Source organism: Hemiscyllium ocellatum, chromosome 9 (genome assembly GCF_020745735.1).
Source record: "Hemiscyllium ocellatum isolate sHemOce1 chromosome 9, sHemOce1.pat.X.cur, whole genome shotgun sequence".
NCBI classification, from domain to species: Eukaryota; Metazoa; Chordata; class Chondrichthyes; order Orectolobiformes; family Hemiscylliidae; genus Hemiscyllium; species Hemiscyllium ocellatum.
In genome coordinates, this window is record NC_083409.1 from 71,183,447 (window position 1) to 71,210,230 (window position 26,784).

At 41.3% G+C, this 26,784-nt stretch overlaps 1 protein-coding gene across 4 annotated transcripts in view; it reads left to right on the forward strand.

The window, feature by feature from the left end:
- elavl4 (ELAV like neuron-specific RNA binding protein 4) overlaps window positions 1–24,494 on the forward strand; it is a 107,472-nt gene extending 82,978 nt beyond the window's left edge. For 2 of the 4 annotated variants that reach the window (XM_060829818.1, XM_060829819.1), the window contains exons 5-7: window positions 899–1,124; window positions 23,079–23,117; window positions 24,147–24,494. In XM_060829818.1, coding sequence (XP_060685801.1) covers window positions 899–1,124; window positions 23,079–23,117; window positions 24,147–24,474 — 593 coding nt within the window. In that variant the 3' untranslated portion in view covers window positions 24,475–24,494. Of the gene's footprint in view, window positions 1–898; window positions 1,125–11,255; window positions 11,259–23,078; window positions 23,118–24,146 lie in introns of all 4 variants that reach the window. The other 2 variants (XM_060829820.1, XM_060829821.1) reach the window with 2 other exon arrangements.
- Window positions 24,495–26,784: the final 2,290 nt, after the last annotated feature.

Below are 26,784 nucleotides of genomic sequence, written 5' to 3' on the forward strand. Positions count from 1 at the left end.
CAGCACCACTACAAGTGTTCTTTTTAAACTCTTTCATGGGATGTGGGCACCGCTGGCTAGGCCAGCATTTGTTGCTCATCCCTGATTGCCCAGAGGACAGTTGAGAATCAACCACATTGCGGTGGGTCTGGAGTCATTTGTAATGATTGCAGTTTCCTTCCCTAAAGGATATTAGTGAACTAAGTGGGGATTATTTTCCTGACAGTTGTTTCGTGGTCATCATTAGACCTCTGTCAGTTTCAAATTCCACCATGGCAGGAATTTAACCCTGGTCCACAGAACATTACCTGGGTTTCTGGATTAATAGTCTGGCGATAATACTACTAGGCCATCACCATCCCTTAACACAGGCTTATTTGCATTGCCCAGTCACAGTAACATTTAACATTGTGAGTCTAAAAGAAGAGTCATTAACTCTGTTTCTCTCTCTACTAAGCTCTGATGATATAAATATTAATATAATTAACTCAGTTTAAAACGTTAGCTACCAGACGACTGAGTTTCTCCAATAAATTCTGTTTTTATTTCAGATATCCAGTATCCCTGCAACATTCTTTTTGTTTTCCAATTTAATGTCTGCAGCTCTCATATCCTACCAGAGTCCAAATGACCTCCAAAATCCGTATTTTAATAATGAAACTGTATTTTAACTGATATGCTCCTTTTAATGTAACCTGAGAGTGAGGCCCTCAGGTAAATGGTCATTTAGAGGCAGATGTGGTCTCTACTAAGCTCTGATGATTTAGATAGCAATTGTTGCTGCTACTTTATGATTTTTGATCTGAAGAACCCTAACTGAAACAGTTCTTTTTTGCATCGACAACAAATTACAAATGACACACATTGTGGCAGTATGATAAATATGCAAAAAAAACTGTTCATCTCAAATGTCTTTCAGGTGTTTCTAGAGGAGTTGGGTTCATCCGTTTTGATAAACGAATAGAAGCAGAGGAAGCAATCAAGGGACTGAATGGGCAGAAACCTTCCAGTGCTACAGAACCAATAACTGTGAAATTTGCCAATAATCCCAGCCAGAAAACAAGCCAAGCACTACTCTCACAGTTGTATCAGTCACCAAGCAGACGTTATCCTGGGCCCCTGCATCATCAGGCTCAGAGGTTCAGGTAATAACAAACATACATTTTAGTTGGCTTCTATTTTATACAGATTTGTTTTAAGATAAAACTAACATCTTAAACTGAGTTAATTATATTAATGATATTTATATTAATTTTGGTCATCACTTCCAAATAAAATTTATTTCGTGTAAAATAAAAAACTGAAATGTTTATGATTTAAATTTGAACTTCTTACTTGCAAAATAGCATCCATTTAAGTAGTTTTATAATTTATTACATTCTATTTCATAATTCTCAAAGAAGTTTAATTAAGATATATATTTTGGCCATTGGACTGCATGGTTTGCTGTAGCAACAGCTAAAATGTCAGTGTGAAACTTGCAGATTTTCCATACAGCAACTCTTTTTTGTTTTCGGTTCTCAAGAGGAAGTCCTCTGGGACATAACCTGTTCTAAGGATATAAAACAGGACGTGTTCATGACCCAACCCATCAACTTTGGAGACGTAACTCACTGATTGCGCTTACTGTCTTAATATTTTAAGGCAAGGATTCAGTATTGCAATGAAGTCATGATCAGGTTTTCAGTTATACTGGTTTTTGGGTCAAGTAAGTGTGATATTTTCTTGGAATCAAGCTTCACTCCTAAAGTTATATACACAGACTTCAAGCTTCCATTGGCCAAGATCTAGCATTTCAGTTATAGCAGTGCTTACTTGTGGGTCCAGCAGCCCAGTACAACAGAACCTGCACTGGATGTTCCTCCCTCCTGATTCTTACAGGGACTCATGACTTCATGATTCCAACTGCAAAGGCCATGGAGGTTCAGACCAGGGAATGTGGCCTGGATCACCAAAGACTGTATTAGACAAAATAGAATTATAGAGTCATGCAGAATGGAAACAGACCCTACAGTCCAACTCATCTATGCCAGCCAAGTTTCCTGAACTAAGCTAATCCCACTTGCTTGCATTTGGTCCAAATCCCTCCATATCTTTCCTATTCATGTACCTATCCAAATGTCTTTTAAATGTAACTGTACCTGCATCTATCACTTCTTCTGGCAGTTCATTCCACACATGAACCGTCCTCTTTAAAAATGTTGACTCTCAAGAGTCTTTTAAAGCTTTGTCCCTTCACCTTAAAATTATGCCTCTAGTTTTGAGCCCCCCTGCACTAGGGAAACAACCTTTGATATTCACCTTATCTATGCTATTCATGATTTTATAAAATCTATCAAGCCACCCTTTAACCTCCTATATCCAATGAAAAAAGTCCCAGCCTATCCAGCCTCTCCTTATAATTCAAACCCTCCAGTTCTGGCAACCTACATTTAAATCTTTTCTTCACCCTCCCCAATTTAATAATATCCCTCCTATACCACAGAATTGTATGCAGTATTTCGAACGTGGCCTGACCAATGTCCTGTACAACCGCAATATAATGTCCCACCTCCTATACTCAATGGCCTGAGCAATGAAGGCAAGCATGCCAAACACCTTCTTTACCATCCTGTCTACTGTGATGCAACTTTCAAAGAGCTATATTCCTGAAGCTCTCAATCTCTTCCCAGGACCCTACCATTAACTGTGCAAGTCCTGCCCTTATCTGGCTTATCAAAATGCAACACCTCGCAATGATCTGAATTAAACTCTATTTGCCACTCCTCAGGCCATTGGCCCAATTGATCAAGATGCTTTTGTAATTTTAGATAACCTTCCTCATAGTCTAATATACCACCAATTTTGGTGTCATCCCACAAACGTACTGACCACGCTTGCTGTATTCTCATTCAAATTATTTAGAAAAATGACAAATAACAATGGACCCAGCTCCGATCCCTGCAGAACATCACTGGTCACAGACCTCTAGTCCAAAGAAAACTATACACCACCACCCTCTGTCTTTTACCGTTAAGCCAATTTTGTATCCAATTGGCAAGTTCACCCTGAATCCCATGTGATCTAACCTTACTGGCCAGTCTACCATGCAAAACCTGTCAAAAATTATTAAAGTCATGTAGACAATGTCAACCTCTCTGTCCTCATATCTTCTTGGTCGCATCCTCAAACAACTCAATCAAGTTTGTGAAACATGATTTTCCACACACAAAACCATGCTGACTATCCCGAATCAGTCCCTGCCTTTCCAAATGCATGTACGTCATGTCTCACAGAATCCCTTCCAACAACTTATCCACTGCAGATGTCTGTGGTTTCCTAGCTTTTCTTTTGCAGCCTTTCTTAAATAAAGGCACAGCATTACACCCATGGCTGTAGATGATACAATTATCTCTGCAAGGGGCCCCGTGACTTCTTCCCTAGCTTCCCACAAAATCCTGTGATATATTTGATCAGGTCCAGGCAATTTAACCACCTTTATGCTTTTTAAGAGCTCCTACATCTTCTCTTCTGTAATGTGGACTGATTTCAAGACATCAATATTTATTTCCCTGAGTTCCCTAGCTTCCATGTCTTTCTCCACAGTAAATCCTGAAGTGAAGTATTCGTTTAGTACTCCCGTTGCCTCTATTACAGAAAAAGCCAATTGTAACTGTTACCTTTATTTTCACCACCTATATCAGCTTATCTGCATCCAACCCAATTTCAAAGGACTGTCAACAAACTTTGCAGATGCACTATTGAAAGTATTCAATCTGGATGCACCATGGTTTGGTACAGCAACTGCTCTGCCCAGGACTGTAAAAAACTACAAAGTTGTGAAGATAGCTCAGTCCATCACGCAAGCCAACCTTCCATCCATTGACTCCATCTTCACTTCTCTCTGCCTCAGAAAGGCAGCCAACATCATCAAAGAGCAGTCCCACCCCAGCTATAATCTCTTCCAACCTCTTCTGTCAGGCAGAAAATACAAAAACTAAAACACATGTACCAACAGATTCAAGAACAGCTTCTTCCCCGCTATTTTTAGAATTCTGAATGGACCTCTAAAATTTCAAATCTAATATTGATCTTGTTTTTTGTGCAACTTCGTTGTAGCTATAACTTTGTATTCCACGCTCTGTTCTATCACCCTATGATCTTCGTATGGTATGATCTGCCCATACTGCATGCAAAACAAAACTTTTCGCTGTACCTAGGTTCATGTGACAATAATAAATCAAATCAAACATCTCAGTTGCCCAGTTTTTGGACTTCCATTGCCCCAATACTTCATCTGCTCATTAATTTTTTTAACCTCCATGTCCACATTCAGAGCAAAATGTGTACTTCCTTCCATCCTTGTCAATGCCTCAGTATAGATTCTATGGCTGATCCCTGAAGTCCAATTTTTTTGGACTATCCATCACCTATCTGCTCGACTACATCAGTCCTCATATGCACTGCCAAAACCACACACTAGTCTGACATATTCCTGGAACATGAAAATAAGTCCTGGCTATGTTTCTGTGCTATCCTTTAATTTTTAATTTTTAATCTTTAATTTCTCTCTCTCTCTCTCTCTTCCCCTTCTAGCAGGAAGCTTTTGGACTGTTTTGCACTTACAATAGGCTGATTCCTTTCTTTCTATGCATTTACCCTCAATTCAGTTTCTCTCCAGTATCTCTCCTGAGCACTTCTTGGCCTCCCTCAGTTTACTTTATCCATTAGACTTGCCTGTTATTTCCCAAGCCCACTTTTCTGCAAATCTGCTAAACATTCAAAATTTTTAACCCCCATGCCAACTAGCATTATGAATGGTTCCTTCTCCTCAGACAATGACCCCCATCCTTTTAAAATATGGATTATCACCCTTCCTCAAAAAAACCCTAAACTCTGTACCTTTTTAATTTATCAGTTCATCTCTCTTTGTTGCAAAGTTCTAATCACCTCCTAAATGTGTGCATGTTTCTCCTGCAACTCCAGGTTTGAAACTGACTAATTAGGTTTACACACCTGGCAGACCACTAACACGGCTCCAACTCAATTCACAAATGATATAATCTGTTATGATGACCCTCCTTGTCACCCTCAAGCTTTTTATAGCCTTTGGTACAATGTCCAATGCTTTGTCTCTTTTTGTCCAACACTGCGATATTGCTTTTTTTGTTTTCACGCGTAGTTACCTGATACAACCAGATAATCTTCAGCAGTGGCTTCCCCTATGAAATCCTGGCAGGATCTGTCCTTCAGCCCCTCCTCTGAGACATCATTGGGCTGAATCTTCGTTTAGAATATAAGTATGGGTCTGGGACTATTTCTGTGTTCCAACCCTGGTCTGATTGAAGCCATTGTCAGAGGTATGAGTTGCCAGAGGTACACTAAGGCAACTCCACCTTGAAGCACTCTGTAAAAAACTTAAATGTCATTTAAATAAATTTTTATCATATGTTGAAGGTCCTATCTATGCAGGAAACCCAGCTACAGGATAACTAATGGCTACAGGTAATGCCTACTGAAGACTGCAGCTCCAGTGGGATTAAAACAGAAAGCTACCTGTATCCCCTAGATCAGTCGCAAGCAAGCCACCTCTGGGCACTTGCTGGTCTTATTCCATTGTGGGAGGGCCCATTTGCTACTTCAGAGTTCCCATCAGGGTGCCCAAGCCTTTCACAATATACATTCAATTGTCAGAATGTCTACCCCTCGCTGCTGGCTCTGAATCAGCCAGGGCTGGCGAGTTCTGGGAGAAGCATCAAGATGTGGGAACATATCTGACTATTAAGCCCCAACACATAATTGACCAAAGTTCTTCCCAGCCTGACCTTTAAAACCATCCCGGCAGATCTGGAAAGATTATGTTTGTCATCTGTAGACATAGGGTCAGGTTTGACATATATCCTGACAGTAGTTCTCTGTACAGTTCCCCTGCCTCAGGGTTTTCAAGCCATTTACCTGATTTCCAGTCATGGATATAATTTCTCCCAATTAGTAGCAAAATTGAAGCCATTGATTTTTGGACGTACTACAAAATCAATTTCCCTATCAAGAATTACATTCATGTTCAATTATCTCAGACTGAACTAGACTAGGATTCTTGTTCAAACATAAACTGAGATTCAGACTCCATATTCTCTACGTGACAAAGACTGTTGACTTCCTATCTATAAAATCATAGAGTCATATACATTAGAAACAGGCCCTTTGGACTACCATGTCTCTGCCAACTAGCAAACACCAACCTACACAAATCCCATTAACCTGTACTTGGTCATATCATATTATACCCTGGCATTTTAATACTTATCCAGATGCTTTTTAAATGTTGCGAGAATATCTGCTTCCACCACTCTCTCAGGCAGTATATGTTCTATATATCTACCATCCTCTAAGTGAAAAAATTCTTCTCATAATCACCTCTAAACCACATATTCCTCACCTTTAAACTTATGCCCTCAGGTCTTTAGATACATCTGCCTTGATGAAGAGATTCTCACAATCCAGTCTGTCTATACCACTCATAATTTTAAGTACTTCAGAATCCTCCTCTGCTCCAAGGAAAATAAACCCAGCCTATCCAGTCTCTCCTCATAAGGGAGACTTTTCATCCCAGGCAAAATCCTGGTGAACCTTGCCTGTACCCTCTCCAGTGTGATCACATCCTTCCAATAGTGTGGCAAGCAGAACTGCACACAATATTCCATTTATGACCTAGCTAATGTTTTATAAAGTTGTAACAAGACTTCCTTGCTCCTATATTCTACAGCCCAGCTAATGAGGGTAAGCATTCCATATGCCTTCTTCACCTCTATGTCTACCCATGCTGACGCCTCCAAGGAACTATGTAATTGTACACCAATGTTCCTTTGGTCCTCAATACTTGCTAGAGACCTGTCATTCATTTTGTATATCCTTCCCTTATTGGACATCCGAAAATGCATTAACTTGCACTTACCATGGCTCTGCCCAATTTACCAGCTGATCAATATCAATTGGTAGCCCGAGGTCATCCTGCTCAGTGTCACCAACATCACCAATTTTTGTGTTATCTGCAAACTTACTAATTAAACCTTCTAATTAACCATTCACATTCAACTCGTTAATGTAAACAACAAACAGCAACATTTCACCATCACACTTTGCCTTCTGTATGTAAGCCAATTTTCAATCAGTTTCCCAACCTGCCTTCGATCCTATGGGCTGCTATTTCCATGTGGGACTTTGTCAAAGGCCTTACTGAAGTCCATGTAATCCAGATCAACTGCAATTTCCATTGCACTATTGTATCTGTTCTCTTAACTTCCAACTATTGGGAAAGATGCAGAGAAAAAAGTTCATAGAAAAATTACAGGGGCACAAGAATTATCGTGTAGTTATAATTAGGTAGTTTAATTATCCTAAGAGAGTAAGGGAAGTTATAGTGTAAAGTGCAGCGAGGAACTCTGATCCATGTTCAGGAAAATTTTGTAGATCCAATGTTTCCAACCTGAAAAGGAGCTGTTGCTCTGGTCTGAGAAATCAGATGGAGCAAATAAATCATGTGCTCGTAAGGGAACATTTAAGGACAGTGATTACAGAATCACAAGGTTTAGGTTGCTTTTAAAAAAGGACAAGGAGCAGTCCAAAGTAAAAATAATTAAATGGGGGAGGGAATGTTAGTGGGTTGGGAACAAATTTGACCTGGATTAAAGAATTGCGGACGACTGTAATGGAACAATGGAATGCCATTAAAGAGGACATATTTTGGGTTTTACAATAATAAAAGCAGAGGAGCTAAGACTTCAAAAACCAAACACTGGTTACTGACAGTAAGAGGATTGTCTGGGAAGAGGTTTCCTATTACTTTTAAAAACATATGAAAAAAATAAAATTTCCTTTTCCTGGTCAATTATATTCCGTACCAACAGTTCCTATAAAGACAACAGCATGAATGGGGGTGGCACCACATATTTTAACATCTCACTCTGTACTGATGTTCATGAATTGCAGGTCAACTTGGACCACGTAACATTAAAGACTCACTCAACCAGATATCCAAAAATTGAGTCATCTGCTATTACTTTATTGGAGACATTTAGAAGACAACCCAGCATAACACTTAGACTATAAGGAATTAGGGCATGGTCGAGGTACATCCCCAGAAGGCTGAACAGTGGAGCTCCCTGGATAGCAAAAGAAACAAAGTAAGATGTCACAAGAAAGTATGCATATTATAGTGGGGAAATAGATAATAAAAATGAGAACTGGACTGAATATGGGAACCTTAGAGGGGAAGTGCTAAAAGAAAAAAGGAAACATGAGGAGCAAAGGCAAAATAGGAAAAGAGTCTGAGAGCTACCATAAAAGGAAATCGGAACATAAAAGGAAAACTGATGCTGATTCAGGATCAAAAAAAGTGAATTGGACATGGAGACAGAGATAGAAGTAATCCGTACTTTGCATCAATTTTTACCAAGGAGGAAGATGCTTTCCAAATTGTAATGGAAGAGGAGGTAATTGATACATTGATGGGCCAAAACTTGATAACAAAAGTGTATTAGCTGGATAGGCTGCACTTAAAAGTATCAGGACCGGATCAATGTATACCTGAGTAAGGGTAGAAGGGTAGAAATTGTGGAGACACAAATCATAATCTTTGAATCGTTCCAAGACCTGTTAGAGGCCTAGAGAATTGCAGATCTTACACCATCTTGTGAACAAGGATGCAAGATAAGCACTGTGCCTGCTGGCAAGTTTAACCTACTGGCAAGTTTAACCTATGTTTTGGGATAAGTTTTAGAAACAGTAACTCAAATTAAAATTAGCAATCAGTTGGATAAGTTAGGTCCCCAGCATCACAGATGCCAGTGCTTAGCCACTTTGATTCACTCCATGTGACATCAAGAAACAGCAGATGGCGATCAGATACTGCAAAGGTTATAGGCACTGGCAAGATTCTAGCAACAGTGCTGAAGACTTGTGAAACTTCAGAATTCTCTGTAGGCATAACCCAGCTAACCAGTGCAGCTGCAATACTGCCATCTAACCTGGCCAAATACCACTGGGTCAGCCTACATTCAGTATTATCAAAATGATAGAAGTGGCAGTGATTGTGCTGTCAAGTGGTTCTACCAGGGCCACTCAGCACCTCACCTCATTACAGCTTTGGTCCAAAGATGGACAAAAGAGCTGAACTTCAGAAGTGAATTGAGCCCTTGACGTCAAGGCCACATTTCATCTAATGTGGTATCAAAGAGACCTAGCAAAACTGGAATCAAAAGAAGTGGAGGAAAAATGGTCTATTTGGTGGAATCAGAGCTAGCACAAACAAAGATGGTTGGACTTGTTTGTGGTCATTCACCTCAGTTCCAGGACATCACTGCAGGAGTGCCTCAGGATAGCGTCTTAGACCCAACCATTTTACCTGCCTCATCGATGACTTTACTTCCATCATAAGATACAAAATGGGATTGTTCACTGAAAATTGCACAGTGTTAAGCACCATTTGCAACTCTCCTGATACTGAAGCAGTCCCTGCCCATACACTGCAAGACCTGGACAATATCCAAACTTGTCCATATCCAACTCCCTTCGGTATTCAGTAGGGTTACCATTGCTGACTAGAGAACTTGTTGGCAGACAGGAAGAGCAGAGAATTGGAATAAACAGGTCCTTTTCAGAGTGGCAAGCAGTGATAAGTAGGGTACCACAGGGTTCGGTGCCAGGACCCCAGCTGTTCACATAAATCATTTATGATTTGGAGGAAGGACTTGAACACAATGTCTCCAAATTTACAGTTGTCACTAAGCTGGGTGGCAGTGTGTGCTGTGAGGAAGATGCTAAGAAGATGCAGGGTGATTTGGACAGGTTGACTGAGTGGGCAAATAATTGACGTATGCAATATAATGTGGATAAATGTGAAGTTATCCACTTTGGTGGCAAAAATAGGAAGGCAGGTTTTTATCTCAATGGGGGCAGTTTAGGAAAAGGTGAGGTGCAATGAGACCTGACTGTCATGATGGAATAGTTGCTGAAGGTTGACATGCAGGTGCAGCAGCTGGTAAGGAAAGCAAATGGCATGCTGGCCTTCGTAGTGAGAGGATTTAAGTATAAAAGTAGGGATGTTTTGCTGCAGTTATGCAAGGCCTTGGTGAAGCCACATCTTGAATATTGTTTGCAGATTTGGTCTTCTAGTCTAAGGAAGAACAATCTTGCTATTAAGGAAGTCTAGCGAAGGTTCACCAGACTGATTCCCAGAATGGAAGGACTGACATATGAAGAAATACTGGATCAACTGCGCTTGTATTCATTGGAATTTAGAAGAATGAGGGGGGAATCTCATAGAAACATATAAAATCCTGATTGGACTGGACAGATTTGATGCAGGAAGAAGGTTCCTAATGTTAGGGAAGTCCAAAACTAGGGGTCACATTCTAAGAATAAAGGGTAAGTCATTCAGGACTGAGATGAAGAAGAATTCCTTCACTCACGAAGTTATGAACCTGTGGAACTCACTCCCACTGAAAACTATTGGGGCCAGTTTGTTAGATATACTCAAGAGGGAGCTGGACATGGATCTTACAGCTAAAAGGATCAAGAGGTATGGAGAGAAAGCGGAAGTGGAATATTGAAATTGCATGATCAGCCGTGATCATATTGAAAAGTGGTGCAGGTTCAAAGGGCCAAATGGCCACCTCCTGCACCTATTTTCTGTGTTTCTATGAATTCTCCCACTATCAACCAGCCATATAAATACTATGGCAACAAGAGGAGGCCAAAAGCTTGGAATTCTGGAGTGAGTGACACATCTCCCAATTCACCAAAACCTGCCCACCATTTATGAGGTACAAATCTGGATTCATTGGAGCTGACTAGAATTGGTTTTTGTTCTACACTCTTTGGTGAGTCTCTGGTAAGTTGTTAAGATCTTTTCTATTCTAAAGTTTTAACATGGTATATAAATTGGTGGTAAAGTTAACAAATATATATATAAAGCAACATAAATAAATGAGCAATATGAGTAAATGAGTCATGAATTATATTTCATCATGTTAGCAGAATAGATGTGTATCAAGGCTGTAGTATACAGGAGCCCCTAGATATAATTGTAATCCAGAGCAAACACATGTACAATAAGAGTTTGAAGTTTAAGCTGCTTCAGCTCGAGAGTTTACAAGCTGGAGGCTGAGCTACAGACACTGATGTACGAGAGAGAAGGAAACATACCTGGCTTCCTTATATCAGAAGGCTGTCACATCACTTAGGATAGGGTCTTCTGATTTGGTCACTGCTGAAAATGTGTTGCTGGAAAAGCACAGCAGGTCAGACAGCATCCAAGGAGCAGGAGAGTCGATGTTTCGGGCATGAGCCCTTCTTCAGGAATGATTTGGTCACTGGTCAAGGACACTACGGTCTGACTGTGAGTGAGGCAAAAAAGAGGACCCAGAATGCAGGTATGTCATCCTCTGCAGGTTTGAGGTTCTCTCAGCCTCTTTAGAAGAGAGCAGGTGCTATGGGATAGATGAGCAAACTGACCACAGCATTGTGGTGCAGTAGTTGCCTAAGTAAAGGGAACTTCAGGGAATGTACTAGTAGAGAACAATATAGTGAGGGGAATTATGTTGTTTCCTATAGCAAAGAGTATGACTCCAGACAGTTGTGTTGCCTACCTGGTGTCAGGTTTTGGGGTATCTGCTCAGAGCTGGAAAGGATTAGATTAGATTAGATTAGACTTACAGTGTGGAAACAGGCCCTTCGGCCCAACAAGTCCACACCGACCCGCCGAAGCGCAACCCACCCATACCCCTACATTTACCCCTTACCTAACACTACTCTTGTACCACTTGTACTCTTGTACCTGCACCACTTTTCAATATGATCACGGCTGATCATGCAATTTCAAATTGGCAATTTAGGATGGCCAATTCACCTGACCCGCACATCTTTGTGACTGTGGGAGGAAACCGGAGCACCCGGAGGAAACCCACGCAGACACGGGGAGAACGTGCAAACTCCACACAGTCAGTCGCCTGAGTCGGGAATTGAACCCGGGTCTACAGGCGCTGTGAGGCAGCAGTGCTAACCACTGTGCCACCGTGCCGCCCACAATCTTGCAGGGTAAGAGACAAGATCCAGTGGTCATGGTCCATGTAGGTACCAATGACATTGATAGAACTAGGAAAGTGGTTCTGCATAGCTCTAAATTAAAAGGCAGAGCCTTAAAGGTTATAAAGTCTGGATTATTCTCTGAGCCATGTGCAAATTGGCTTAGGATACATAAAATTAGAGAGAAAAATATGAGGCTCAGTGAATGTTGTGGGAGAAGTGAGTTCCGATTCATGGGCCAATACTGAGGGCCCCTACACCTGTAATGTGCTAGAACCAATATTTTGGTGAAGTGCATAACTAGGGAAATAAAGAGGATTTTAAACCAATTAGTGGGAGTACAAGAGATCAAATGTGAAAATATGTGGTATTTCAAAGGATAGAGATAAAGTGTAAGAGGAAAATAGTAATACAGGAAATGGGGGTCAGAGGAAAGAACATTGAGAAAAAGAAATCTACGAGATATACAAACAATCAGAACTAGATGTTGCTAAGATAACAAACAGACAAAACTAAAGGCTCTGTATTCTAAATAAATAATAAAATAAACAATTTGAAAACAGATACTAAAATCAACAAATATGATTTGATCACAATTATGGAGACCTAACTGCAGAATGAAGAGGATTTAGTCAGGCATATTGATGGGGATATGACATTCAAGAAGAATAAGGACCTGGGAAAGGTGGAGGAGTAGGGCTGTTAAACATGGATGGTTTTTGTGGAATAGTTAGGGATGACCTTGGTTTAGGAAAACAGAATGTAGGAAAGGTGACGAATAGTAAGAAATTAAGTCACTCGTGGAAATAGCCTACAGGCCCTTAATAGTAATAACATTATGGGACAAATAAGAGAAGAAGTATTTGGTGCTCTTGATAAAGGGGTAGAAATAATGATAGGTGACTTCAGTCTCCATATAAACTGGAAAGTCAGATTGACAGTAGTAATCTAGACCAGCAGCTTATAGAATGCTTTCAAAATTGTTTCTGAGAGCAGCATATTATGTAACTGTGCAGGTTAGATTAGATTTCCTAATGTGCAATATGACAGGATTAAGTAATGACCTCAGAGTAAAAGCCCACCTTGGTAGCAATAGCTACAGTATGGTTAAATTTTACAACCAGTTTGAACGGGAGAAATTTGGAACCAAGACTAGAATTTAAAACCTATTCAGACCAAATGTGAGCATGACAACTGATCCGGATTCAGTCATCGCATTTGATCCATGAGCTGTAATATTTTCCTTAGCAGCACCATAACCTGGGGGATCACTGTCCACGCCTTGTTTACAGAGGTGTCTCCAGTTCCTCATCAGCACCTCATTTTTAATGCATAGCATTCAATGACTGCTTCTGCCTCAGCTTCAATCTGAGCAGTCTGAGCTAGTATTTTTAACAGTGGTCAGCTTATGAGGCTGCTAACTTAAAGATTCTATTTATTCCCTTCTTGGAGTGTTCAACAATCCCGAAAAAGATTTTAGATTACAAAAACAAAAGGTCTTGTGCTTGCAGTACTTATCTCAACGTTCACTGGCTGAGAATTGGACCAGGGCAAAGTCTTATGCTTCTTTTGGTGAAGTCTGAGTTGCATTGAGTTCTTCAAGGGCTTTCTGCTTTGAGGCCTTGCAATATTTCTTCCAGTATTCTGCCAAGCTTGCTTCGTTAACCATGTACACCATCCCTAAGACATCCCGCACATCCAATTACGACCCCAGCTGAGCATGTATCATTCCCAGAACAATTCATCACTCAGTATATTTGTTGTAGTGCCAGCATTTCAAAGCTGCCCTGCTCAGTTGTAGACTGATTCTGAACTTGGCTGAGAAAGGGAAGATGGCACAATGGTTCTCTGATAGGGACCTCAAGGGCCTGATGCAAAGGAAGGTTGTTGTCTTCCTGGAGGACCAACAAAAAAGACCACACCACATGACCCTGGCAACCTTGTCTGAGATCTCCACCCAATCAATGCTGTATCTAGAGTCTAGAGATACAGCCAGCAGTATCATATGAAGATCAATGACCATCTCTGCTATGCCAGGCTAAATGCCAAACTCTTCTTTCTGCCACCTAACACTCACTGTATCTCTGCCATTGCACCCACCTCTCACCAAGGGTCATGCTTTGGTACTTGCATTATTGATTGCAACATCTTCTCTCACTTGCTCTCACCCTTCACAACCTCCCACACTACTAACTCTGCATTGCCTTTGCGCTGCCTTCTCACAACCTTGGAACAATTCACTGCCTTTTGCCTACCTGCATCAGCACTAACAACTATGTGACCCACATTCATCTCACTCAACACTTCCATTTCTCTCAAACAGCAGAAGGTAGCACATAACTTGGTAGAGAGAATCCATACAGGTGTAGGAGTGCAGGAAATTAGGCTCCTCAGTCCCTATGAAGAAAATGTCCTGACCTTCACAGAAGAATACTGGGATTACTTCTGTAGGGATGCCAAGACATCCATGTTCAATCAGCTGAGTAAGTACCAGTCTTCCTTTTGCTACAACTCACATTAACTCTGCTGTCATCCATTGCTCACCATTTCTAAACACTAGCTGTGATGCCTTCTGTCTCTTATGTCTTGCAAGCACAGCCAGCATGTCCATCCCTTCCATGGTGAAAATCCCCAAGATGCTTGACCTCTGAGGACAGGAGTATCAAGGTCTCAAAGGAAGCATCAGCAAGGCTACCTCCAATACCCCTCCTCCACTCTGCCAGATGCTGACATTTCAATAGGAAGGTTAGGATTTAGGACATGTGTGAGTATAGTTTGGTGAACACCTCACTACAACAGTTCCACAACTGGCCACTGACTCAGGCCACAGGCACTCAGAGGATTTCCAGAGACCAGGGACCTGCTCTGCCCCAGGCAGGAGAGAACCCAGTCATGTCAGCAATCGGGGATTTCCTCCACTTCATAGAGGAGCAGAAACAGTAGATAGGTATGTGGAATGCAGTGGTGCTCATTGGCCACAAGTTGCAGCAGTACAGCAAATCATGCAACTGCCTGGCAGCCTCCATGGACAAATTGGTGATTGCCGTGGACAGCCAGGTCACACCATATGCACCATCCTTCCAAGGAGACAGATGATGCCATAAGGCACCCATAGAAAAGGACCCTCACAGCTCCCTCAGAAGTTCCCACTGAGAAAACTCCCATGTCTGATCCTTCAAAGCTGAAGTCAAGGTGGGTCAACTTGCCTCTGTATTAAACCCCCTTATCATATATGTTTTTCTGCATACATTCCTTGCAAATATTGCAGCCACTTTCACACTTGTCAACTGCTATCCTCCCAGCATGCAACTCCAATTCCAAAAAATAACTTGCAGAGTTTAGCCACCTTTAACCCCCACCCTCCACCCCTTATTTTTGGACTGATTGTGACGTACTCCCCGAATCACAGAGGTACAGATCCCTGACCAAGATCACACCGAGCAGTGTGTGGCCAATTCTTGGACTGGTATGGGAAGTTGCCCTTAACTTACTGTGCCAGGACCTTTTGACTGACAGGTGCCTTAATGAACTTCACTGAGAGCCACTGCCTACAACCTTTGAGTCATGACTGTTTGCTTGCTGTGGATGCAGTGTGTTTGCCACTAAATCTGCTGGCACATAGCGCACGTATGTGATTGACATACAGGAATACGTACATCTTTGACTGAGAACTGCTGACCAACAAGACAATCTGCCTGATTGCTTGACTGTGCTAACTGGCATGGCAAGGCAAAGCAAAGCATGGTTGATGTGCTCTGCAAGTAGGCACTAAGTGATTGAGTACTAAGAAATCAAGTGACCAGCTAGGCGATGCAGTCCGGACCAATCCTTCACATAGATGCATATCTGTGGAAAGTGTCCTCGTAGCAAACTTCTAATACACATCTGTGCTTCTGAAGCATCTTGCCAGTGTATTGGTGAGGTGCCATAACGTTTGTGAGGATTTGGTGAATGCATGTTGCCAATGTTCTTGGACAATGTATGCCTCTGGCTGGTACCCATGGATTGTGCCCTGTGTTGGACTTCAGTTAATCGCAGCACGGAGATCCTACAGAGCAAGCAATGAGCTGAATCTCTCAGGTACCGTCTCTGCCTTCCATACCATGTTTTCTTGACATATAGTTTGTTTGACAAGTTTGGTGAGTTAGAAAGTTGAATATTATTGAGGTGTTTAACAACCAATAATCCCCTGTAAATTGGCAACTCACCATTGTCTAACAAGAAAATTGCTATGCTTGTCAAAAAGTATAAAAGATGGAGTGAGGTGTTTGCAATGTGGAGATGGGCCTCACCAGATTTATTGTATGATTTTACCACAAGTCTTGCCATAGCCCACTTTGTTCAGAGCCTCATAGGATTTTGCCCCACGAGACCATACAGTCAGGGAAATATCTGGCACATTTGCTTACAGTTGTTTAATCTTCCTGACCTCAACTGGATTCTCAGAGACTTTCTATTACCTTGTATCCCACAGGTCATTGCTGAGGAGTAGGTCAATCCTGTGCAAACTAGGTACGATTCCTGACACAAGAACATTCTCCAGGTGCACCTGGAAAAATAAGATGAGCAGATATCCACCTTCAAATCCTTTTACAGCATCTTGTCACTGGCTGATGAGGAAGCTTTTTCTCAGCAATGGAGTTTGACTGGCCCCAGTATCCCTCAGTAAGAATATAGACTTGCTCGCATCATCTTGCGGAACTATGCTACCCTTTGGATATAAGTCCTGGTATTTCTCAGGAATTTCCAATTGCATACATGTTAACAGGCTCTTGGGTCCACAGTCTTGAAGTCTTTCAGGACTATCCCTCTCCTCCTTAAATAAAAGCCTTTCATTAAACTCATCCCTTTGGCCAACGTTATAACACTCCTCCTAATATTTTCTTCTGTGGCTTAGCATTGATTTTTGTCTTATTTTACCACTTCATAGAACACCTTGCCACATGTAACTGTGTTAAAGGGAATGTAAGCATGCATTCAGTTGTTGTTGAAGGTCTTAGCTTAGGTTTTACGTACACAAGTGATTGATCTGACAATCCCCAAGAGCCACAAATTCAGCAATGAGCTATGCTGAGTACCTCATGAAATACAGTTCATATCCAACAACTGTTTCTTATTTATTCTATTTACAGCACAATAAGTAAGTTAAAAATAATTGATCTGTTGAGAATTTTATCAAGATAATGGCCCAAACACTAATCCTTCAAGTCTCTTGCCACACGGTGTTCCCTTCTTCTGAAGATTCATTGCTTTCACCCTAATCCTCTATCCAAAGAGGAATGCAGCTGTTGCTCTCCATCCCCCAAATGCAATTGCATAGTCAAACAGGATACAGTATACCACTGTGATTTGGGAAACTTCTTGTGGGACATATTGGTGAGCCCAGACTTGTTTAGTCCCTTAAATCCCTTTTTCAGTAGCATTGTTGTGTGCTCAGCAATCATTCTGGTGCCCCTCTTGACCCCACCCCCAACTTTGAAATGCTTGTTGCTTAGTCTTTATAATGTTGTCATTTTTTATTAGATTAGATTCCCTACAATGCGGAAACAGGTCCTTCGGCCCAACAAGCCCACACCAATCCTCCAAAGAGCAACTTACCCAGACTCATTTTCCTCTGATTGATGCATCTAACATTATGGACAATTTAGCATGGCCAATTCACCTGACTTGTACATCTTTGGATTGTGGGAGGAAACCCACACAAACACGGGGAGAATGTGCAAACTCCACACAGACAGTCACCCAAGGCTGAATTTGAACCTGAGACCCTGGTGCTGTGAGGCAGCAGTGCTAACCACTGAGCCACTGTGCCACCTTTTATTTATAGTGTGTGTTCTATTTCCTTCTGCAACAATAATGTTGCATTGGTACAAGGCTTAAATATTAGGACAGTTGAGTAAGAAAAGATAAAAATGTTTTACCAGCTGGTTTTTCTTTGAGAAATATATATTCTTATGATGCTGACTGGTGCAATGATTGCAAATGTTTGTGATCAATAATGCACTGGGAAAAAGAAAGACAAAAGAAACTGCTGAAAATCTCTGAGGTGATTTGTGTTATCGACTGAGGCATTGGTGACTTTCTCAATGAGCTTACTGGATGTTGAAGATTGTTAGATATCTCCTTCACAATCAGAAAGAACTAATGGCAAATAAGTTAATGGCCACAGTTACTTTGAACAGTATTGGCAAAGCACCATCCTGGTCCACCAAACAGTTTAGAACATAGAACAGCACAGTGCAGAACAGGCCCTTCGGCCCTTGATGTTGCGCTGATCTGTGAACTATTCTCAGCTTATCCCCCTACACTATCCCATCTTCATCCATGTGCTTATCCAAGTTTTGTTTAAATCTCCCTAATGTGGTTGAGTTAACTACATTGGCAGGTAGGGCGTTCCATGCCCATACCACTCTCTGAGTAAAGAACCTGCCTCTGACATCTGTCTTAAATCTATCACCCCTCAATTTGTGGTTATGCCTCCTCATGCAAGCTGACATCATCATCCTAGGAAAAGGACCTTCACTGTCTACCCTATCTAATCCTCTGATCATTTTGTATGTCTATATCAAATCCCCTTTTAGCTTTCTTCTTTTCAATGAGAACAGACCCAAGTCTCTCAGCCTTTCCTCATAAGACCTTCCCTCGAGACCAGGCAACATCCTGGTAAAGCTGCACTTTTTCCAATGCTTCCACATTCTTCCCAAAATATGCCGACCAGAACCATACACAATATTCCAAGTGTGACCACACTAGTGTTTTGTATAGTTGCAGCATGATATTGCAATTCCGTAACTCAATCCCTCTACCAATGAAACCTAACACACTTCTTAACAGCACCATCAACCTGGGTGACACCTTTCAGGGATCTGTGTACTAGCCCTATTCCTACCTTAGTCATCCTTTTATTCCTCACATACCGATAGAAAGCTTTTGGGTTCTCCTTTATTCTGTTTGCTAAAGACTGCTCGTGTCCTCTTTTTGCTCTTCTTAACTCTCTCTTTAAATCCTTCATAGCTGATCCGTAACCCTCCATCGCCTCATCAACACTTAAGCCTCCTTCTTCTGCTTAACAAGAGATTCAACTTCTGAAGTAAACCACTGTTCCCTTTCCTTATCATTTCCTCCCTGCCTGACAGGGACATACCTATCAAGGACACACAATATGTGTTCCTTAAACCAGCTCCACATTTCTATTGTCTGCATCCCCTGCACTTTGCTACCCCATTCTTTGCATCCTAATTCTTGCCAAATCGCATTATAATTGCCCTTGCCCCATTGAAAACTCTTGACCTGTGGCATGTACCTATCCCTTTCCATCGCTAAACTAAACATAACTGAATTATGGTCACTCTGTCCAAAATGTTCACCTACAACTAAATCAAATGCCTGGCCTGGTTCATTACCAAGCACCAGATCCAGTGTGGCCTCCCATCTTGTCCCACCTTCTACATGCTGTGTCAGGAAACCCTCCTGTACACATTGGACAAAAACTGATTCAACCAACGTACTAGAGTTATAGCATTTCCAGTCAATGTTGGGGAAGTTAAAATTCCCCATAATGACCGCCCTGTTCCTTTCACTCCTACCTGGACTAATTTTACCAATCCTCTCTTCCACCTCGTTGGAACTCTGCAGAGGCCTATAAAAACTCCAAGCAGTGTGACCTCTCCTCATCTGTTTCTAATCTCTACTCATACTACCTCAGTAGACGAGTCCTCGTCAAAAGTTCTTTCAGCCACCGTTATACTATCCTTGACTAACAAGGCCACACCTCCCCCTCTTTTACCGCCTTGCCTGTTCTTAATGAAAGATCTAAACACTGGAACCTGCAACATGCATTCCTCACCCTGCTCTATCCATGTCTCAGAAATAGCCACAACATTGAAGTCCCAGTTACCTATCCATGCTGCAAGCTCACCTACTTTATTTCGGATACTTCTGGCGTTGAAGTAAACACACTTCAAACCAACTTGCTGTCTGCCAGCACATTCCTGTGGCCGTGAAATTCTGTCCCTGTCCTCCCTACTCTCATCCTCCTGGGCACAGCAACTACACAGCAGGTTCCCATTCCTCTGCTCAGCTAGTTTAAACCCACCTGAATAGCACCAGCAAATTTCCCGCCCAGGATATTAGTACCCCCCTGGTTCAAGTGAAGACCATCCTGTTTGTACAGGTTCCACTTCCCCAGAATGAGCCCCAATTATCTAAGTACCTGAAACTCTCCCTCCTGCACCATCGTTGCAGCCACGTGTTCAGCTGATATCTCTCCCTATCCCTTGCCTCTCTATCATGTGGCACGGGTAACAAACCACAGATAACAATTCTGTTTGTTCTGACTCTCTGCTTCCACTCTAGCTCCCTGCAATCCTGCCTTACATCCCTATCCCTCTTTCTACAATGTCATTGGTACCTTCATGGACCACGCAGCTTCCAACTTCATAGTCCAGGAACCCAGCACTGCCCGGTTCTACCTTCTTCCCAAGATCCACAAGCCTGACCACCCTGGCTGACCCATTGTCTCAGCATGCTCCTGCCCCACTGAACTCACCTCTACCTACCTCGATACTGTCCTATGCCCCCCCAGTCCAGGAATTCCCCACATACGTTCGATACACCACCCATGCCCTCCACCTCCTCCAAGACTTCAGTTTCCCCGGCCCCCAACGTCTCATCTTCACCATAGATATCCAATCCCTCTACACCTCCATCCGCCATGACCAGGGCCTCCAAGCCCTCCGTTTTTTCCTCTCCCGACGTCCCCAACAGTACCCTTCCACCAACACTCTCATTCATTTGGCCAAACTGGTCCTCACCATTAACAATTTCTCCTTCGTATCCTCCCACTTCCTCCAGACCAAAGGGATAGCCATGGGCACATGTATGGGCCCCAGCTATGCCTGTCTCTTTGTTGGCTACATAGAACAGTTGATCTTCCGTAATTACACTGGCAGCACACCCCACCTCTTCCTCCGCCACATTGATGACTGCATTGGCACCACCTCATGCTCCCGCGAGGTGGTTGAGCAATTCATCAACTTCACCAACACATTCCACTCTGACCTTAAATTTACCTGGACCATCTCTGACACTTTCTTCCCCGTCCTGGACCTCTCCATCTCTATTAATGACGACCAACTTGACACTGACATTTTTTACAAACCCACCGAATCCCACACCTACCTGGATTACACCTCTTCCCATCCTACCTCTTGCAAAAATGCCATCCCGTATTCTCAATTCCTCCGCCTCCGCCATATCTGCTCCCAGGAGGACCAGTTCCACCACAGAACACAGCAGATGGCTTCCTTTTTTAGAGACCGCAATTTCCCTTCCCACATGGTTAAAGATGCCCTCCAACGCATCTCATCCACATCCCGCACCTCCGCCCTCAGACCTCACCCCTCCAACCGTAACAAGGACAGAACCCCTGGTGCTCACCTTCCACCCTACCAACCTTCGCATAAACCAAATCATCCGCCGACATTTCTGCCACCTCCAAAAAGACCCCACCACCAGGGATATATTTCCCTCCCCACCCCTTTCCGCCTTCCACAAAGACCGTTCCCTCTGTCACTACCTGGTCAGGTCCACGCCCCCCCCTACAACTCACCCTCCCATCCTGGCACTTTCCCCTGCCACCGCAGGAACTGCAAAACCTGCGCCCACACCTCCTCCCTCATCTCCATCCAAGGCCCTAAAGGAGCCTTCCACATCTATCAAAGTTTTACCTGCACATCCACTAATATCATTTATTGCATCCGTTGCTCCCGATGCGGTCTCCTCTACATTGGGGTGACTGGGCGCCTCCTAGCAGAACACTTTAGGGAACATCTCCGGGACACCCGCACCAATCAACCACACCGCCCTGTGGCCCAACATTTCACCTCCCCCTCCCACTTTGCCGAGGACATGGAGGTCCTGGGCCTCCTTCACCGCTGCTCCCTCACCACCAAACGCCTGGAGGAAGATTGCCTCATCTTCTGCCTCGGAACACTTCAACCCCAGGGCATCAAAGTGGACTTCAACAGTCTCCTCATTTCCCCTTCCCCACCTCACCCTACTTCCAAACTTCTAGCTCAGCACTGTCCCCATGACTTGTCCTACCTGCCTATCTTCTTTTCCACCTATCCACTCCACCCTCCTCCCTGACCTATCACCTTCATCTCCTCCCCCACTCACCCTTTGTACTCCATGCTACTTTCTCCCCACCCCCACCCTCCTCTAGCTTATCTCTCCACACTTCAGTCTCTCTGCCTTTATTCCTGATGAAGGGCTTTTGCCCGAAACGTCGATTTTCCTGCTCCTCGGATGCTGCCTGAACTGCTGTGCTTTTCCAGCATCACTAATCCAGAATGTAATAAGAGCTTCCATGAAAAGGGGATAGAATTTCTGCGGTACATAAAGCGAAGTGAAAATGAAAAAGATGCAATCTGTAAGCTGGAAACAAAGCAATGGCACACAGGTCATCTGATTCAGTTAGCTGGAGCTAAATGCTCCTCCAAATTCTGCTTTATTACTCTGAAATATCAATACTTCCAAGTTTTACTGGTAATTTCAATGAAACTTCCATGATTTAACATTTATTCATGAAAAGATTGTCCGCGTCAGGCAAGCACCTCAACCATCAGCTGTGCCTTTAAAATGTCAGCTGAAGGAAATGGAATGGTAATCCCATTGCCACAGCTGAATTGTCCACCTAATGGTGTTACCTGGCAGACAGGATTAAATCAGTTCTTTTTGTGCATGCTTTTTTTATACAAACCATGGATCAATTAAATACAGATCTACATTCAATGGAAAAAAGATGTTTTATTGCTTACTAATCAAATGTATCTAATACTCACGGCATTTATGCTGTCTATAAAAGTAAAAATGCCAGATCAAGATGAAAGTCTTCACTGGGAGAGTGTTAGTTACTAGATTATATCCTTTGGAAGTTCCAGCTCTCTTGCTCAAAATGGACCATTTAGCAGGAGTTCCACTGAATGAGTTGCCATCTGTGAAACATTAACCCAAGGACCTCCTTCTCTTTTCAGGCTGGACAATTTGCTTAATATGGCCTATGGCGTAAAGAGGTAATTAAAGCTCCATAGAATGCCAGATGTCCATGTTGGCACAGATTATTAATTTGTTTTGACTAACTTTCTTTTATTTCTTTTACCAGCATGTCAGACTTTTTTTTTCGAACTTCAGTTCTTTTGGTTCTGTAAAAAATAAACCCATATCTCTTTTGTTTACACACTTCTTTAATTTGCAGGTTGTTCCATTTACTTGATTCAGGTGCAACAGCTGCAAATGATATGGTTCAAAAATGCTGGAGAGCAAGTACATTGGCTACTGGTAATGATTGAGTTTAAAGAAAAAGATGACTGCTATAATTCCCATGTATCATAATCAATGAGAAGTAAACATGCAGCAAACTACCATCTGTACACCTTGAATGCATCTCTTATACATTAATTATTGGGAATATTAGAGAACTTTTCATAAACTTTTCAGTTGAATAAAGAAACTGTGTGCACCTTTATCATAATGTTTGGAATTTGTACTGTTCTGTTTTCTTTTCCCAGTGTTTTTTGCTTTATTATTAAGGTCAGGTTATTTTGTAATTCATTAGAACTTCAAATGCAGCTTGATTTTCTTTGACCTATTTTTAAAAAATTATGTCATGGGAAAGGGTGTTAGAACAAATATAATCAGCTATTGTTTATTTGAAATTTGGTTTAAATTGTTTTTATTACATGCAAACCTCAAGGTTAAATATCTGTGCATGGAAAAGCTGAAATTTGAAGCCTCAACAAAGTAACATAACTTTTCTCAGAATGACTGCTGCTTTTCAAAGACTTTCTTGAAAAATATTTCAAATTGAAAAGTATGTAAATGAAATTATGAACTGTTTAGATCAATATGAGAATACACACATATACTATAATGAACAGCTTAATACAATATGCTATAAAAATAAAGAATTAAAATAATAATTATGTTAAATATTGACCTTAATTTGTTAAAGACTAATCTGATCTCATATTAGAGGTATATCCAAAATGTCATCTTCATTAATCTCACAAATATCCAAAGTGTCAGCTTTCTTTGTTTAACAGATTCTCCCCAATCACAATTGATGGCATGACCAGCCTTGTTGGAATGAATATTCCTGGACACACTGGAACAGGCTGGTGTATCTTCGTCTACAACCTTTCCCCTGACTCAGATGAAAGTGTTCTCTGGCAGCTCTTTGGACCATTTGGAGCCGTAAACAATGTCAAGGTCATTCGTGATTTTAGCACAAACAAATGCAAGGGTTTTGGGTTTGTCACTATGACAAACTATGATGAAGCAGCCATGGCAATTGCAAGCCTAAATGGATACCGCTTGGGTGATAGAGTTCTACAAGTATCATTCAAGACCAACAAAACCCACAAATCCTGAAGTGCAGATATAATGTTACATTTACAAACAAATGGAACTTAAAAGGCTTATACTAAAAATGGACTTCATAAGCCAGTGTTGCCTAAGTATTAACATAGGATATCCTGCAACCGAGCAGGAAATGATTTTATAATGCTAGAAGACTTTGATGCATTGAATGTTCTTTCATAGCTGTTGTTGTTCAAAATATACATAGATAAAATGTGCAGGAGTTTTTACCCAGCCTGCTACTTTTTCTACCTTCTTTGAAGGTGGACCTTTTTAAGTCACCCATTCACATTTAAAAGATGAAAATACATTTGACATTTTTGAAGAAAACCTTCTCAAAAAGAACACAGTTGAATTGATTTAATAAACAGCCACCACCCCGACCTCCACTCCCCCACCCTCCCAACCACCCGATTCAATAAACAGATCTGCAGAAGCACTTCTGCAGATGTTTTAGTTATTCCCTTTCCTTTGAATCATGTAAACATGAAGTATTTCCTGGTTGGGAAGGGTAATAGGGGGACCTGATGACATGACTTAACTTAAACAATGTTGCCAAAGAGATGGTCTCTTTGCTGAAAATGGGTTTCAAAAGATCTATTTTTATAATAAAAAAGGAGAATTTTTACAGGATCTGGATTTGAAAAAAAATATTTTGACTGGCAAATATGGGGGATAAAGGACAACTTTGTCACGTTCATACTGTACTGGTACTTTTTAGGATCAAGATATATGTTTTAAATTGGAATGTAGGTTGCTTTTTTGAACGATGGGAAAAAAACAGATGATCATATCTTTCATAAAGTAATAATAGGGAGCGATCTCCCCAGGCACACAGTTCCCCACAGTCAGAACCCAAAAGCAAGGAGATTAGTTGCTAGAAAGTTTTTTTTAAGTCATCAGTAACAGCCGGGCATATCATTAAAATTAAAGATTTTTCCTGAAATAAATGTCAAAACTTCCTTAGTCGAAGCAGTAGGTAGGTGCTAATGAAATTGCATATCTTTAAACTCTAAATATGAACATACACATCACTTGTTTATCTGAACTGTTGTTACTTGTTTGTGTTGAATTTGTTGCCAACTTTGATTCCATTTTAGTCCTTGATATTCCATTTTAACAAACAGGACACTATTGGTATTGTTTCATCCAATCATTTATTTATTTTATTGCCAATCTGATGCATTTGCCAAATTAAATTTAGCTAGTTAGTTATTTGTTTATTTTATCTATTGAAAGATGTTTCTTAAGTTTGTGTCATGTATATAAAAATTGATTTGTTTTTATTTATAAATTGTAAGAACTTGGTTGTTTTGTTTCGATGGCAAAATGGTTCCAGGTGATACTAAGTGAGACTTAAGTATCTAAGTATTTGCTTGTGCAGAAATAACAAATATTGTTTAATATATTGTCATGTTGGTTGTGAATATTTTTTCTTCATATTAGGGATGGGCAGGTTGCTTTTATTTTCCATTATGCAGAGAGGAAAATTGAGCTACGGGAACAAAATGGCTGAGGGAGGGCTCTCCTTAGTCCAGTGCACTGATAACTTTAGTATGTTGTGCTTTGTAAGAGTAAAAAGGTCATGCTCTTCCTTGGGTACTAGAAAAGTTACTCGCTATGCATAATATAGTTGATAGTTAAATTTGCTATTGCTTTTGTCTTGTTAACCTTTTCAATAACGTTGTCTTAATAGTATTGTTGTTATGGTTAATGTGCTTATTTTGTGCAGTTTTCATGCTAAACCCACTAACTGCATGTAAAGGAATAATTTTACAGTGAAGGTGGACTAATAGTGAGCAAGTGTGTAAGAATGCATCATATAACTTATCACTAAAAATGCTAGACTAGAACCCTCATGCAATGTTCAGGGATTATACTATATTACCATCTGCTGTGAATGAGCTGAATTGCTGGGAGAGTTTGCTGCATTTACTGAGCATTAGTGGGGAAGGCATGTAAAATTTTCTCTACAATGTGTTTGTTTCATTGGGATATTTCTAGGACCAGACAGTAAAATATACACTTCAATAATTATGAATGACTTAATGTTAGCATAGCTAATTTAGATTATTTCTGAAACCAGCTGTAAATGTTTTTTCATAAAACTGTTGTGTTGAATTATTTGTAATTTTAATGTCAAACAATAAACTGAAGTGTCAAAAACATTATGATCTAGGTGCCTCTTTTTTGTGTTCTCACATTGTTTCAGCGCTAGATGTGTGGATAATCATGCCTTAACTGAACCTTATTGACATACTACTGATACTTTAATGGACTTCTGTAAACTCTTTTCTACGAAGATTTTAGCATATAATATAG